Genomic DNA, 17,129 nt, shown 5'->3' with positions numbered 1-17,129 from the left:
TAGACTGCAATCTTTAAATGGATAGGCTCTCTCCTCATCAATCCCACCTCTTCTACATCCATCTTTTCTCAGCTCCTAAGCTTGAAACTGAGTTGACACTGGAAAAAAAAAAAAAGTGTCTTAACACATCTTTAACTTGTCCACCCAGCTCCTTAAACTACTTTCCATTTCATTCTCTTAATTAGTTTTGCGGGCCTATTCCTTACCAAATACTTCTTCAGAGAGCCAAAGCAACCTGGGTGCCATAGAGTTGGCACCCCTCTACAGGACATGCCTCATAAATTATGGGTACCGGGTGAGTTGGCCATGCGTGTAGAGGCGCGCGGCTGTGAGCTTGCATCCGGGAGATAGTAGGTTCGAATCCCACTATCGGCAGCCCTGAAAATGGTTTTCCGTGGTTTCCCATTTTCACACCAGGCAAATGCTGGGGCTGTACCTTAATTAAGGCCACGGCCGCTTCCTTCCAACTCCTAGGCCCTTCCTATTCCATCGTCGCCATAAGACCTATCTGTGTCGGTGCGACGTAAAGCCCCTAGCAAAAAAAAAAAAAAAAAAAAAAAATATGGGTAGAGTTTGTGGTTTTTAGCATTTGTGATAAATGCGAAATATGTTGAAACATTGTCAGTGTATGGGCCTTCATCTTATATGACACCTATGAGTGGTTTTTATCGATTTTGAATTAGCGGTAAAATGCAAAATTGTGCAATTTATGTGAAATAGATGCAAAATTCTCTGTTTTATGCAAAATAAACATATATCTTTTTAACAACGATGTATTTTTCTTACAAATAAGTTATATGTTGTTAATTTTAGGGGAAAGAATTATTACGGCATCTTAAATCTTTCAATGTGTGGAATATCTTTCAATGGCCAAAGAGCAGTGCAAAGAACATCTAATCAAACAGCTTAATACACTTTCAAGCACACGCATTCATTCACTTTGTATTGACCAATGAGCTAGAATAACATGGAGGGGCTGTATGTCGAACATCAGCGCTCCCTGTGGAAGCAAGTTGATAAGGGGCAGTCATGTTAACGGTTGTCAAAACAGAGCGAATTGGCACAAAAACATAATATGCTGATGTGACAAGGGAGATAGTGCATGCCAATTTAATTTCCTAAGTTTTTTTAAGTTATAAGAAGTGAAAAGATAGATTCTCGCTTTTAAGAATGCGACCCGAATGCTCAGCGTACGGTTGTCCTAATCGGAGTAATAAAACCAAGGATATATCGTATTTTATGTAAGTATTACTAAATGATAGCCGAGATTCCTTGTTGTAATTTCTGTTTGTAATTAAACCCATTTTATTGTTTACACAGCGAAAGTACAGATAGCCACGGTAATTACTTGTTGAATTTTGTTTCAGATTTCCTTTAATTAAAGAACAAGGAATTAACGGAACAATACGTTGTGAGGACATAAAGAGATAAACGATATCCCACTCAATACAGTCGCTTATGCTCTCTACCTTTCGAAGATAAGTACATGTATTAAACAAATGACGAACAGTGATTACTGGCAAATGCCGTTCTAACCCTATTTAATTTTCATTCACGTTTACAAACAAAGACAATAGAGTGCCCACCACCAAGGAAACATAACCACAAAAAGTCACCTATTTTGTTCAAACGTACACCAAACCAAATCCCATGGTACTACAGCCCTTGAAGGGCCTTGGCCTACCAAGTGACTGCTGCTCAGCCCGAAGGCCTGCAGATTACGAGGTGTCGTGGTCAGCACGACAAATCCTCTCGGCCGTTATTCTTGGCTTTCTAGACCGGGGCCGCTATCTCACCGTCAGATAGCTCCTCAATTCTAATCACGTAGGCTGAGTGGACCTCGAACCAGCCCTGACCTGGCCGGGAATCGAACCCGGGGCCTCCGGGTGAGAGGCAGGCACGCTACCCCTACACCACACGGCCGGCTCAAACGTATACCAAATATGGTAAATACAGTATTTTACTGCTATTTGTGAAATTTATGCAGCCTTTATTGTAGATATCAGCTGCATTGTTATTTAAAACTAGGCTACACTTCTTCATAATGGACAACTTCCCAGTATGATATGGTAATGGGGAAAACATGATATGCTCCCAATATTATAAAAAGTAATTACATTAAACAATTATAGTGGTACAGTACTTACGGGCCGCCTCTGTTGTGTAGTAGTTAGCGTGAATAGCTGCCACCCCCGAAAGTCCAGGTTCAGTTCCCGCCTCTGCCATGAAATTTGAAAAGGGATACGAGGGCTGGAACAGGGTCCACTCAGTCTTGGGAGGTCAACTGAGTAGAGGTGGGTTCGACTCCCACCTCAACCATCCTTGAATTGGTTTTCAGTGGTTTCCCGCTTCTCCAGGCAAACGCCAGGATGGTACCTAACTTAATGCCACGGCCGCTTCCTTCCCTCTTCCTTGTCTATCCCTTCCAATCTTCCCATCCCTCCCACAAGGCCCCTGTTCAGCATAGCAGGCAAGGCCGCCTGGGCGAGGTACTGGTCCTCTTCCCTAGTTGTGTCCCCTAACCCAAAGTCTCACGCTCCAAGACACTGCCCTTGAGGTGGTAGAGGGAGGAGCCCTCTCTGAGTCCGAGGGAAAAATCAACCCTGGAGGGTAAACAGACTAAGAAAGGAAGACAGTACTCATGGGGTTGCAATACTTTTAAAAATATGATCAGAATGAGGTTGTAACCTATTGTAGGTCCCTATCATTTTAAGACTTTCTGTCATAAATATTTAACTCCACGGTTTTTATTGTAATTTACAGTTAACCACAGCAGCCAAGCAGGGTAACGCTCTTGTTCCAATTTCAAGGCCTATTCGTATGTCACTGTGCGATGATTTCGAAATACCCTACAACCAACTGATCGTGATGGCCTTGTGCTGCAATATGATGAAGTGGCAGTATTCGCAGTCTATGATTTTTAATGCTTTAAGCTTTCGGCTACGGTCTTTAATTCTCATCCAGTGATTATAAAATGCATATTTTCTACACTTTTCGTCATTCCAGGGCCATGCCCCCTTGCTTGTGTGACCACAGGAAACATGGCGGACGTCCGTTCTATTAGTTTCACCCAGGCAGCGCTTCTGCCTGTCTGTGTTATTCTAGCTCGTTGGTATTGACCCTTGATCATAGTCGGTTATTCTTGACAACATAGGTGTTAGTAGTAGTTCTGTTTTAAAGTACGGTAGCGATTTATTTTCTGGTAATCATGGGTAGAAGCAAAGTGACGATCAGCAGCATGCCAAGAGTTACAAATTGGAACATTTTTATGTAAGCGATACAAATATATTGATGTGCCGACTTGGCAGTCAAAGACTTGAACGGAAGAAGAAAGTTGTTTTGTAGAAATACTGCAAAAGCAGAAACTAGAGGAGCGGTTTTTTTTTTTTTTTTTTTTTCCCAACCAGTATGCGAACAACGTGGTGTCAAGCCACAATAGCAGAAATGGATAGAAAGACAAAAAGAGGAAACAGCGAGAAACAAACGTTCATTGAGGATACTGTAAAGATGTGCCTGCAGATTAATATCCCCATCCACAAGCTGGACCACCCCCTGCTTTCCAAGACTACCTTGAAAAGTAAGTGCCGATTTCAGATATATTTTTGGACGTTATTTATATTTGTGTTTAAAATACATTTACACCATCTTGAGTGGTATAGCCTAACTTACTCTGAAATATTCATAAACTAGCCTATATCCCGCCTCATCCTCCCAAAAAGAACCACATATATGGTTGTTTTGAAGTATTATGATTGCTATACTGCCTTGCTGGTTTTTAGGTTAGGTCTCTTAAACATTCGACCAACAAACACGCGAATGCATGTTTCCTAATATGACAACTCCACGTCGAATTTAAGTTTGGGTTATTCTAATTTTCGACCAAAAATAAAAACCAAACAAACGTGAATGGATGTTATTTTAAAATGTTACATTTTAATAGATCATCTAGGAGTAAAATAATTGCTTATTTTCATGTATATAAAAGGAAGTTTTCAGGGAAAAGCTTCAAAACTCGTTCAGTGATTCGCTAGGCCAGCGCTACACAAAATGTTCTAAACTTTATTATTATTATTATTATGATTATTATTATTATTATTATTATTATTATTATTATTATTATTATTATTATTATTACCCTGATTAACGAAATATTATTGGTCCCATAGGTACGTCCCAGGATCAGGAGATCTGCCTCAAGGTAGTACCCTCCGCATTGCGGAGATTCAGCAAGTGCAGAGGTGAATGCTGCATTGGACGGGAAACCCATTGCAGTAATCGCAGGCGAGATGTCGGACAACCGAGGCAGACGTGGTGCTGTTCTATTCAAGACGATAAATTTATTTGGCAAGCAATATGAAGAAAGAGGAAATTAAATGCAATTTAAGGAGTGTATGCTTACATGCATAACTAAGCTCTCGAAGCACATGAGCGTCAGTGGTACTAACATGTTTTTCAACGAAGTGTGCAATTTATTTAATCCTGCAGTTGCAGGGCAAAGCAGCACTCTGGAACCCAAATCACTTGTGTCTTTGAAGCATAAGTTGCCATATTTTAGAAGTGTCACTGTTGATCAGTTTGTCGAGGGCTGTGAGGCATATCACCAACAGATGCTGCAGAACATTAAAATTGAAAAGAAAACACTGACACTCCTCAAATGTTGATGGCACTTAGGTTAAAGTTTCCTCCTTTGTCTCGGCAGCACTGCAGTGCATTTGGCCTCCTACGAACAGTGTCGATGTAGAGAGGTTTTCTTTTAGCAAGTACAACATGATTGTAACTGATAAGTGGTCTGGAATGAAGGAGGACACCGTTCGAACACTTGGCATGTTGTACTTCAATCATCATTGAAATTCCTCTTCCTTGTAGGTCTGTTGTACTGTGATAAATGAATACGTTCAGAATAGTATTTTTCACTTTGAGATTGTTTGTAAATTTGTAAATATGCATATTCGTGTGTGTTAATACTTCTTGCAGTCTTATGTTGATGTTTGTCTTATTTTCCATAGTTTATTAAAAACTGCGTGACGAGCAATGTGTGATTAAACTGTATGATTTTACTCCCAACTGTTGTGTGTGCAGTTTTGCAAATTATGTCTATTTTTAACCAATTTGCTACAAAACGCTAAATTTGAGAAGTATAGATGCTACAAAATGCTAAATTTGAAAATGAAAATGCTAAATGTCTAATTTTTAAATGCTATAAACCACAAACTCTAATTATGAGCTTGTTAAAATGAGAATCTTTGAAGCTGTCATGGTCTGGATTATCCATAGTTGTAAACATTCAAGGTTGTAGCCATGGAACAAACCTACAACAGCAACAACAACTAAACAAATTAGTCTAATTCATCACTTTACCTGCTGTATTGTCGTGTGCCATACTGTACAGCCTGTGTAAAAGCTTCACATTCTGCAGTAATTGAAGTCTTGACTTTTTTTTTCAGTTATAATTTATGTTAGCTATGCTAAAGCTATAGATGCCTAATTGGTATTAAAATAAAGGATAATTCTAGTTATAAAATAAAAATATATAGACTTAGCTTAGGAGCATACATGTGGTAGTTCATGAGTTTCTAATACTTATTATTTATTGATTTGTTTAGTTTTAGTGTACAACAATGCCACGACCATCTTTCACAGTGGACTCCACAATGGACAATGGGCAGTGGACAATGACTCCACATTCAAGTTCATCACATATAAGTGAAATCAACCTTAACCAGTCTTTGCGGCTCCTAAGTGATGCTCTTCATTCTCCCGCCAAGAGTACACTACGAGTAACTAAGAGTACACCTATAAGAAGGACTTCACTCAAAAGACGAACAGGTTAGTTGTTATATCCATCTCTTCTTTTCTTTTTCATATTTTGTTTGTATTGTGGTTTACTGTAGTCACATTCTAGTTCGTGAACCATGGGCAATGGCTGAATGCCCTTGTAAGTGGTCCTTGGAGTCAGGATACCAGTTGCTATGGAATAGGAGTACCCATCTTGGACGCATTCTGAGCTGTGGCACTCCTTGTGCTCAAGCGGCTAGGACTATACAATCCACTAGTGGTCCCTTGTTACAATTCCTTGGGCAAAGTGCGAGTTCGATAACAGACAAGTTTAAGATCAAGAATAATAATAATAATGAGACATTGTAACAGGGGTAGGCAGTGGAAAATGAGCCCAGAGGTATCTAGGATGTAAAGAGTGGTAGCGATATATGAAATTAAAGGAAAGATAGTTTCAACAACCTTTACTTCAATATATAGATGTTGTGTGTACATCACCGACCAGCGGGGTACAAGAAAGAATCACATAAATAATTTTGAATGGGAATTTGAAATAAATTTCACAAGTGATGTTGAGATATTTGGTAAGTAGATTACATAGGGTGATGAAAAACAGTTTTAGTTTAAAATAAACAGTTGATCTAGATTGCTACATGTACAGAGACCAGTGCCACAATTATTTACAAAGAGTAATCTCCCAGGAGAATGTATAAAGCAATAGAATAAATGGTATGTAAGTTTAGGTAAGCAAATAACCCTATTCAACAAGATCAACCATGACATTCATCAACATTGTTAGACAAAGGTTGCTAAATTCTTACACAAATGTGTCTTAAATCTACACACAGAGAATCATACAAAATTTGTACGAGAGATGGGTTGGGGGAACCGAGAAACATGAATGGAAAAAGAAAAGTTCTCATTCGATGCATAAGGAATAACTGTAAACACGCAAAGATTTGAATAAGGCTTTAAATGTAGGAGCAGTTCGAATGCACTGAAAAGTGTATGTCCTAACGTGCTTCAAAGGTCCGTAGCCCATTAACACAGAATGGAATTTAGTGCCCTGTAACTTGGTGACTCCCCCAACTCCCTCACCATCTGGAGAGAGATGATATGAAAAGATATGTTACATAACGTGATCTTGATGTCTCACCTGAAGAACACCAGTGGTCAATGGGAGCAAGGAGCCAGCTCTGTCCTATGTTATGCGCTCCCACATCCAGTGGGGAATGGCCTCTCATTCAACCAGGCGAGGTATAGGGTTGACGTTGGGGGAGCGGGAGAGTCAGCTGATTATCCGGTAAAAATGTAGCCCGCCTGTCATGTTATTTGTAATGTTATATTAAATGGGAAATAGCTAAATCTTACGTGGAGAGCATCTCAGTTGAGAGATGTGTTCATTGCGAAGTCCAGGAACCGATCATCCCGCCTGAAGAATATATTTACTTTTATAACTTAATGAAGACTGTTAAACGCCATTTTCATTTCTGAAGTTGCTACTTCATCCCTATTGGCCAGTGTGAAGTGCAACGTGATGTCGTTGCAGTCAATAGTGTTAATCATAATCCGTTACCAACCCCAGCACAATAAAAGCACAAGAAAATGTAACATGCTAAAGAAACAATGTACAATACACAACAGCAATAGAGATATGTGAAACATACCTCAATTTCATATAAGCTCAAATTAGAGCCTTCAAAGAAGGTATTTTTTCTGGCACTAGCAAACCAAGAACATTTCACACCCCATTCGAACGAGCTTGATAGCCCTGAAGATGGTTTTCCGTGGTTTCCCATTTTCACACCAGGCAAATGCTGGGGCTGTACCTTAATTAAGGCCACGGCCGCTTCCTTCCCAGTCCTAGCCCCTTCCTGTCCCATCGTCGCCATAAGACGTATCTGTGTTGGTGCGACTTAAAGCCAAAAGAAAAAAAAAAAAAAAACACCCCGTTCGACTAGGCGACATCAAAAGCTTATTTGTTAACTCTTTTTCCACACAATGGAACATCATGTCCACAGTTTTCCACAAACTGTTTTATTGGATAGCAAAGCGTGACGTTGATAGAACTCCACTAAATCATATAAATTGCTTCTATATAGCGAATTCAGAAGGACTGATAATGCAACCACTGCAGGCAGCCATTTTTCCATTCCATTCCATGAATAATGTATCAACAATGTCCAAGGAACTCACATTGGACGGAACATCAGTAGCGAGTAAAAGTACGGTACACAAGGAAGTTGTAATTCATATTACAAACACTAGACGTCATAGAATGTGCGCTGCTTTTGGCCATCAATGCTGACAGATTTCTCTAATGATTATTATCAATACACTACGTTACCAACTCCGGCTGAATAAAAGACCAAACGTGTTTCCTCATGAAAATAGAGGCCGAGGGCCGCTTTGTGGCTTCTAACCGTCCATACCAATGTTCTTGTCCACGGCAAGAATCCTAACCGTCCAGACCAATCGTTTTGTCCACAGCAGGAATCCTAACTGTCCAGATCAATCGTCTTGTCCACGGCAAGAATCCTAACCATCCAGACCAATCGTCTTCCGTCCAGACCAGTCATGTTTCCTCACGAAAATAGAGGCCTAGGACCGCTTCATGGCTTCTAACCGTCCAGACTAATGGTCTTGTCCACGGCAAGAATCCTAACCGTCCAGACCAATCGTTTTGTCCACAGCAAGAAGCCTAACTGTCCAGACCAATCATGTTTCCTCACGAAAATAGAGGCTTAGGGCCGCTTCACGGCTTCTAACCGTCCAGACCAGTGGTCTTGTCCACGGCGAGAAGCCTAACCGTCCAGACCAATCGTGTTTCCTCACAAAACTAGGGGCTTAGGGCCGCTTCGTGGCTTCTAACCGTCCAGACCAATGGTTTTGTCTAGATCCTATCCTAACCGTCCGCACGGCAAGAACCAGTCGAGACCAATCGTGTTTCCACACTAAACGAAAGGCCTAGGGCTGCTTTGCGGCTTTTAACCTGGGGGCTTAGGCCCCCAGACCCCCTTTGCTTGTCACTCAATTATTTCCTAAGTACAGAGGTTGTCAGCACTGATTACCGTTTGACAACATCCTTCCCTAGAAGGCCGCGAGCATGTAAACGAACTACAATCATTACGCGGGTGTGAATGTCAAACGACAATCGTTGCATGGGTGTGAAAATCTTGACAGCCGGGCTACAGTATTAATGATTATCCAAGATGGCAGTCAGTAAGAGAAAAACAAGGGCGGCATAAGGTAGTGTAATATGAAGTGCAGGGGGGGATCCAAGGTAAGTCCGGGTATCACAGCACACCCTAACCCGTTAGAAAAGAGATTCTCTCGGGGACTATGTGTAAGTAGGGTAGCATTTTGTTTCACGGAATTTATCAAGCTCAGAATAATTTAAGCAAGCCTTGGACCTATGGGATTAACAAAGCCCGACTTCCATTTGACTGGTGAGGGACCAACAATTTGGTCACCAATATGGAATTCGATGGCGAGTTATCAGTATTAAGAGGAAGAGATATTCAGGTAAGGGGAGATAGAGGAAGAAAGGACATTTTTTATATTTTTAATAGGTGCTAAAACGGAAGGGCAGAAATGATTCCAAATAAGGATTGATGCAGTCGGGGAATTTTACATAGATGAAAGACACATAGCAAAATAAGTACGGTGGAACCATGATTCTCCGTTTTTGGGGGGACCACGGGGGAAAACATTACAATACGGGAAAGCAGAAAATCCGAGAATGAATGAAAATGATTAACAATTTGGCTGAACATCGCAATAATTAAATTATGTATAATTATAATCTTACAAACACTCCTAAAACAAACCAAACTACAGTCCTAATGGACCTTAGCCTATCAAGTGACCGCTGCTTAATCCGAAGGTCTGTGGATTAAGAGGTGACACATGTTCACTGTGACGAATCCCCATGGCTATTATTCCTGGCTCTCTAGACCGGGGTTGCCATCTCATCATCTCTTCATCTCTTCAATTAACGGTAATCACATAGGCTGAGTGGACCTAGAATCAGCCTTTATATCCAGGTAAATATACCTGACGTGGCTGGGAATCGAAACTGGGACTTCAGGGTGAGAGGTGGGCAAGCTAGACCGTACAGCCGGCTTCAGACATTAATTACATAAGTTAAAAATCATGGTACTTTACATTTAGTTTTACTGCGGAGACTTCGTCAGTTTCCCATGAAAAATTTCATATCATCAACTTTGATCGCAAGTAGTTTTTACATTCCTACTGAAATAAGTTTCTGGAAAACTTGTACTGCACAAATTTGGACTACATTGACTTATAAAGGTTTTGTTGAAATCGAGAAGATGGTTTTGAATGTAAGTATCGATTCTCAAAAGTTCTCCAACACATATAGGCCTATATTCAATTCTGCCCATCACTAATCACACACCCCCTTTTAAAAACAAGCATCATCACTAATCGCAAGCAGATTGGAAAAGGAAAAAATAATAAAAACTCCAGGAATTTTGGTTTATTCGTGACCAAGAGCTCAGTTGAAAAGCGCACCAGTATAAGTGGGAAATGATACAAACTTTTTAAATGTTAAGTAGCATGTATAATGTTGTATGTCCGGCGCTCCCGTCTCGCTCCGCCGGCCAGCTGCACGCGCGCCTGTGTATCATTCTGCTAGCTTCGACGCGCAGCCCTCAGTGCGCGTGCCTGACCATCGAGTGTACTATAAATAGGAGCTCCCTGCCTGCTCAATGGCCCACTCGCCCGGTGTCCAGCTCCAGAATACACCCTACGTCGAGCACGGAGGCTACTCCTCTTGAAAATGTGCTTCGACCAGGTGGACTGAATTTCTGGCAGTACGAGGTTTCACCTCTGGTCACCGCTCCCTTACCTGCTTCCGCTGCCTATGTTCCGTAATTCTTTTACAAGCCATTTTCATTCCCTAATTTACGCAAGCTCCCTTAGTTTCGCTAGGTGGAATTTCTTCAATCAATTGAACTTGCTTTTTAGGAATTCAGGCACTTCAACAAACAAGGACTCTCAAAGACATTTATGTTAGTGTGCCAGATAGTTCTCGACTATCAACGTGTCAATTCACAAAGACTATCTTTTCAAGATAGAAGTGTATATAAAGACTGTAAACCTGTACATATTGTATAAAGACAGACTTTTCTCAAGATTCAATATTCCTTTTTGCTTCAAAATAAATTTCAGTTATTTGTGTAAATATCATAAAGTGAAGCAATAAAAGTTGTGTTCTGTAAATTTCAACCTTGGTTACAACACAACTCTATGGCGACGAGGTAAAAACTCAACAACCTACCATTCTTCGACCCCAGTTGCCAACTCTATAGCGACGAGGTTAAAAAGCAACAAACTACACGTCCTCAGCCCCTCTCGCCAACTCTATAGCTACGAGGTAAACACGACACTACCATTCAACAGGCCAGTTGTCAACTCTACGGCGACGTGCTAAACAACAACGACACTCCAACCAGTTCTGACACACAGCTTACCTTACTCTTTCTTGCACGCATCTTGCAATGGCTACTGCGGAACAACTCGCTACGGTCTTCCAAGCCTTACAGCAGCAACAACAACAGTTTATGCAACAACAACAGGCAGCATTAATTCAGGCTATTCAAGCTATTTCTCTCTCTACACAGCCATCAGCTATTCCTCCGTTCTCTGCTTTTGATCCGGCTAAGGAAGAATGGTCAGTTTATTTAGCCCGTTTACAACAGCATTTCATATGCCATTCTGTCACAGATGATCAACGCCACCGCGCACTATTTCTTAGTTCGGTTGGCAATGCTACGTGTGAATTACTACGTAAATTAAGTCCGGAAGAACACTTATCTGAGGTACCCTTCACGCAGCTCTTGGCCCGTCTCACGGAACACTATGCCAAAGCTCCTCACATAGTGGCTGCTCGCTATAAATTTTTTCAGAGCAGAAAGCAACCCCATCAGACCCATACTGAATGGATAACTGAATTGCGTGGTCTAGCTAAACCCTGCCAGTTCATCTGCTCCAAGGACGGTTGTGGTTCATCCTACACTGATTCTCTCATTCGGGACATGCTAATTTTACATACTCCTGAAGACAAAATACGTTTTGACGCTGTCAAGCAGAGTAACCCTTCTTTAGAAGACGTCCAGCGTATTGCTACGGTTTATGAGCTTACTACCAAGACTGCCGCAGCCATAGCTTCTCCACACGAAGTTGCACAAGTCTCGCCTCAGGCCCGCAAGTCCTCTGCTACAGTGAACCGTACGGATAAGGCGCTCTCCACCAAGCATTCTCGCCAGGTTCCCTCTCGTAATGCTACACGGAAGCCCAATTCTAAAAGCACCTCGAAACTCCTGCCTTCCTGCCGAGGTTGTTTCAAGCATCATGAACGTCGTGACTGTCGTTTTTTCAAAGCTACTTGTGAACGATGTAATAAACTTGGACACATTAAGACTGTCTGTCAAAGTTCGCTCCGCCCTGTTAAGACTACTGCAGCACGCCGGAAGCATATACAGCCCCGCCAAGACATGGAAGTTGATCAGATCAATCTTATTCTTCCCACAAAGGATTCTCACAAAATCATCATTCCTCTCTCATTCTCTGATCGATCTGTCGATTTTCAATTAGACACTGGATCACCTGTCTCTATTATTAACCTGACTACCTACCACGACTTAGGTTCACCTTCATGCTCTCCAGCTGACATCCAGCTCGTGACATTTAACAAGAAGAAAATTGACATCAAAGGTCAAATCAAGCTTCAGGCTAGTTATAAAGGAATTCAGAAGGCCATTCCTCTTCTCGTAGTTAACAACTACACTGCATCAAACATTATGGGCATGGATCTATTTAACTTATTTGGTTTCCAGATACATGACAACATTAACGTCGTATCTACATTGCATCCTACTTCTGACGTTACCGCTCTCCTAGCGCAGTTTCCTGAAGTCTTCGACTCTCAACTCGGAACAGCCAAAGACTATACAGCTCACATACAGCTGAAATCCGGAGCTAAGCCTCGCTTCCTCAAAGCACGCCCAGTACCCCTAGCACTTCAAGACCAGGTCACGAAAGAATTAGAAAGATGGATACAAACTGGAATTGTTGTACCAGTTACTTCTAGTCAATGGGCTACTCCACTCGTGGTAATCAAGAAACCTGATGGTAATGTTCGACTTTGTGGCGATTTTCGATCTACAGTCAACGCACAACTCGACACAGATATCTTTCCTATTCCACGTCCAGAAGACTTATTCCGTCGTCTCTCTGGTGGACAATTCTTCTCTCGAGTTGATCTTAAAGAAGCATATCTCCAGCTACTTTTAGACGAAGAATCTAAGAAATTTCTCACACTCAACACTCCTCTCGGACTGCTCCAGCTCCAGCGGCTCCCATTCGGTGTTTCCTCCTCAGCGGCTATTTTTCAGCGCTATTTGGCTCAACTCACCGCCTCCATTCCCGGTTGTGCTAACTACCTGGATGATATTATTGTTACTGGAAAAGATCATCAGGAACATCTAACCAATCTACGCCTCCTTCTCCAGAAATTGAAAGACAATGGCCTACGAGCGAATCTCGCTAAATGTACCTTCTTTCAACCTCAAGTTCACTACCTAGGACATATACTTGATAAGAATGGAATTCGTCCTAGTACACAGAATGTCTCCGCGATAGTAAACATGCCAGCACCTCAGAACCTCAAGCAGCTTCAGTCCTTCATAGGCAAAGCGAACTATTATAATAAGTTCATTCCACGCTTCGCTACAGTGGCAGCTCCATTAAACGCTCTACGTAAAAAAGGTGTTAAGTTTCAGTGGACTCCGCAATGCCAACAGGCATGGAAAACAATCAACAACGCCTTAATTCAAGCTATACAACTCACTCATTTTCAGCCCGACAAGATCATCACGCTAGCTACTGACGCTTCAGACTACGGTGTCGGTGCCGTTCTCTCCCAGAAGGATCGTCATGGACAAGAACGCCCCATCGCCTTCGCTTCGAAAACACTTAATGACCATCAACGTCGATACTCACAGATAGAGAAAGAAGCTTTAGCCATCATCTTTGGTATTCGCCGTTTCAATGAATATCTCTATGGCAACCATTTCCTGATCATTACCGATCATAAGCCTCTCGTACACTTATTCCATCCTGGTAATAAGATCCCAGAGAATTCCCTCAGAAAGCTTCAAAGATGGTCCATGTTCCTTTCTGATTATTCCTATCAGATTGTATATCGAGCCACATCCCAGCATTGTAATGCTGATGCCCTCTCCCGCTTACCCGTTGGTCCTGATACTGCCTTCGATTCTCAAGAATCTGAATGTCTTCAGTTGGACATAGAACTTGAAGATACTGTATCCAGTTTTCCTATTGATGCTACCTGCATAGCTCAAGCTACGGATAAGGACAGTACACTTGCTACTGTACGTACTTACATCCGCAACGGTTGGCCTCTTCAGAGCACACTTCCTGCCCACCTGGCACCTTATCATCGTATGCAGCATCGTCTCACGACTCGTGCCGGAGTTGTATTACTAGAAGCAGGCACCATCTTCCGAGTGGTTATCCCACTTAGCCTACAGAAACAAGTTCTCGAATTATTACACCAAAGCCATTGGGGTATCTCCAGAACAAAGCAACTCGCCCGTCAACACTGCTACTGGCCCGGTATTGATGCCGCCATCGAAAAGCTAATACGTCATTGTGAGCAATGTCAAACGAATCAGAACGCCCCGTCTTCTGATCTTGCTTCATGGCCTCCTGCTACTACTCCATGGGAACGAGTTCACATTGATTTCGCAGGTCCTTTCCTCAATTCCATGTGGTTAATAGTCATCGATTCACTGTCAAACTTTCCATATGTCGTGGATATGCATTCGACTACTACAACCGAAGCTACCATTCGTGCTCTTCAGAAAATCTTTACTACAGAAGGTTTACCGCAAGTACTCATTTCAGACAACGGACCTCAATTTACAGCTACTGCTTTTCAGAACTTTTGTACACATAATGGCATTCGTCATATCCTAGCACCACCTTTTCACCCTCAATCTAATGGTGAAGCTGAACGCTTCGTACAGACATTTAAAAGAAGTATGAAGAAAGCTGTCTCTTCAGGCTTAACTAAAGACCAAGCCTTGCTCCAACTCTTAAACAACTACAGAACTCTACCCGGCGCTGATAATATCACTCCTGCACAGAAGCTCCATGGACGACCTCACAGAACTTTACTTTCTCTGTTACAGCCTCTCCCGGCCCAGCGTAAGACCTCACCAACGAAGTTCTCCCTCAACGACAAGGTCTACACCAGGACATTCAAATCCAATCCACTCTGGATACCTGGAGTCATCTGCAGATCTTTGGGTCATCGTCTATACGAGATACAGACTACGGAGAAACGTATCTGCCGCCATCAAGATCAGATACGTCTGCGCTACCGCCCCTGTCCAGCTATTGATGCTATTGCTAAACCTGATAAATCTATTGCTGAACACGCTTTAGATCATTTAATAACAATGGGTTCCTTTCAGGACGAGACAGCGCCACTCCGCCCAGTTCCAGCCCCGGACAATACAACAGAGACATCAGCAGCTCCGCCCCAGCATCGCAGTCGCCGCCAGCGCCGCCGCCGTTTCACGCCGTACCGGCGTATTTAGGAGGGGAGGGTGTTGTATGTCCGGCGCTCCCGTCTCGCTCCGCCGGCCAGCTGCACGCGCGCCTGTGTATCATTCTGCTAGCTTCGACGCGCAGCCCTCAGTGCGCGTGCCTGACCATCGAGTGTACTATAAATAGGAGCTCCCTGCCTGCTCAATGGCCCACTCGCCCGGTGTCCAGCTCCAGAATACACCCTACGTCGAGCACGGAGGCTACTCCTCTTGAAAATGTGCTTCGACCAGGTGGACTGAATTTCTGGCAGTACGAGGTTTCACCTCTGGTCACCGCTCCCTTACCTGCTTCCGCTGCCTATGTTCCGTAATTCTTTTACAAGCCATTTTCATTCCCTAATTTACGCAAGCTCCCTTAGTTTCGCTAGGTGGAATTTCTTCAATCAATTGAACTTGCTTTTTAGGAATTCAGGCACTTCAACAAACAAGGACTCTCAAAGACATTTATGTTAGTGTGCCAGATAGTTCTCGACTATCAACGTGTCAATTCACAAAGACTATCTTTTCAAGATAGAAGTGTATATAAAGACTGTAAACCTGTACATATTGTATAAAGACAGACTTTTCTCAAGATTCAATATTCCTTTTTGCTTCAAAATAAATTTCAGTTATTTGTGTAAATATCATAAAGTGAAGCAATAAAAGTTGTGTTCTGTAAATTTCAACCTTGGTTACAACATATAAAATGACAGCTGGTTCATGGTGTGGGTTACTGTAGTCACGTCCTAGTTCGTGAACCATGGGCAACAGCTGAGTGGCCTAGTAAGTGGTCCTGAGAGTCGGGATACCAGTTGCTATGGAATGAGAGTGGGCATCTCAGACATACTGAGTCATGGCCTTCCTTGTACTCACGCAGCTAGGACTATACATTCTACCGGTAGTCCATAACCCGTTAGAGGACAGATCCTCACTTGGACTACGTGTAAGTAGAGTAGCATCCTGCTTCACGAATTTATCGAGCTCGGAACATTTAAAGCAAGCCTTGGACGTATGGGAGTAACGGGGTCCCACTCCCATTTGACAGGCAAGGGACTCCCTGGAAACAACTTGGCGAACGAAATGGAATTCGATGGCGAGCTATCAATATTAATGGGGCTTATGGAAGAAAGAAAGTAGAACTGGCTGAGTCAGCAAAGAGGATGCATCTGGATGTGCTAGGAGTACGTGATATACGGGTAAGGGGAGTTAATGAGGAAGAGATAGGAGATTATAAAGTGTACTTGACGGGTGTTAGAAAGGGAAGGGCAGAGTGTGGAGTAGGGTTGTTTTATCAGCAGTACCATTGCACGCAACATAGTCTCTGTTAGGCACGTAAATGAGCGAATGATGTGGGTAGATTTGGCAGTTGGAGGGGACGAGAATTGTCTCAGTGTATTCACCATGTGAGGGTGCAGATGAGGATGATGTTGACTAGTTTTATGAAACATTGAGTGACATCGTGGTCAGGGTCAACAGCAAGGATAGAATAGTGCTAATGGGCGATTTCAATGCGAGAGTTGGGAATAGAACTGAAGGATACGAAAGGGTGATTGGTAAATGTGGGGAAAATATGGAAGCTAATGGGAATGGGAAGCGTTTGCTGGACTTCTGTGCTAGTATGGGTTTAGCTGATACAAATACATTCTTCAAGCATAAGGCTATTCACTGCTACATATGGGAGGCTAGGGGCACCAGATCCTTAATAGACTATAT

At 42.5% G+C, this 17,129-nt stretch overlaps 1 protein-coding gene across 2 annotated transcripts in view; it reads left to right on the top strand.

Annotated features, from left to right (window-relative positions):
- Positions 1–17,129, top strand: part of Nup107 (nuclear pore complex protein Nup107) — a 262,527-nt gene that overhangs the window by 3,888 nt on the left and 241,510 nt on the right. For both annotated transcript variants that reach the window (XM_067151227.2, XM_067151228.2), the window contains exon 2: positions 5,604–5,826. In XM_067151227.2, the coding sequence (XP_067007328.1) occupies positions 5,619–5,826 (208 nt within the window). In that variant the 5' untranslated portion in view covers positions 5,604–5,618. The remainder of the gene's footprint in view (positions 1–5,603; positions 5,827–17,129) is intronic.

This window comes from Anabrus simplex, chromosome 7 (assembly GCF_040414725.1).
Source record: "Anabrus simplex isolate iqAnaSimp1 chromosome 7, ASM4041472v1, whole genome shotgun sequence".
NCBI classification, from domain to species: Eukaryota; Metazoa; Arthropoda; class Insecta; order Orthoptera; family Tettigoniidae; genus Anabrus; species Anabrus simplex.
The sequence above is the reverse complement of the archived record's forward strand: the minus strand, read 5'-3'. Positions and strand labels throughout refer to the sequence as shown.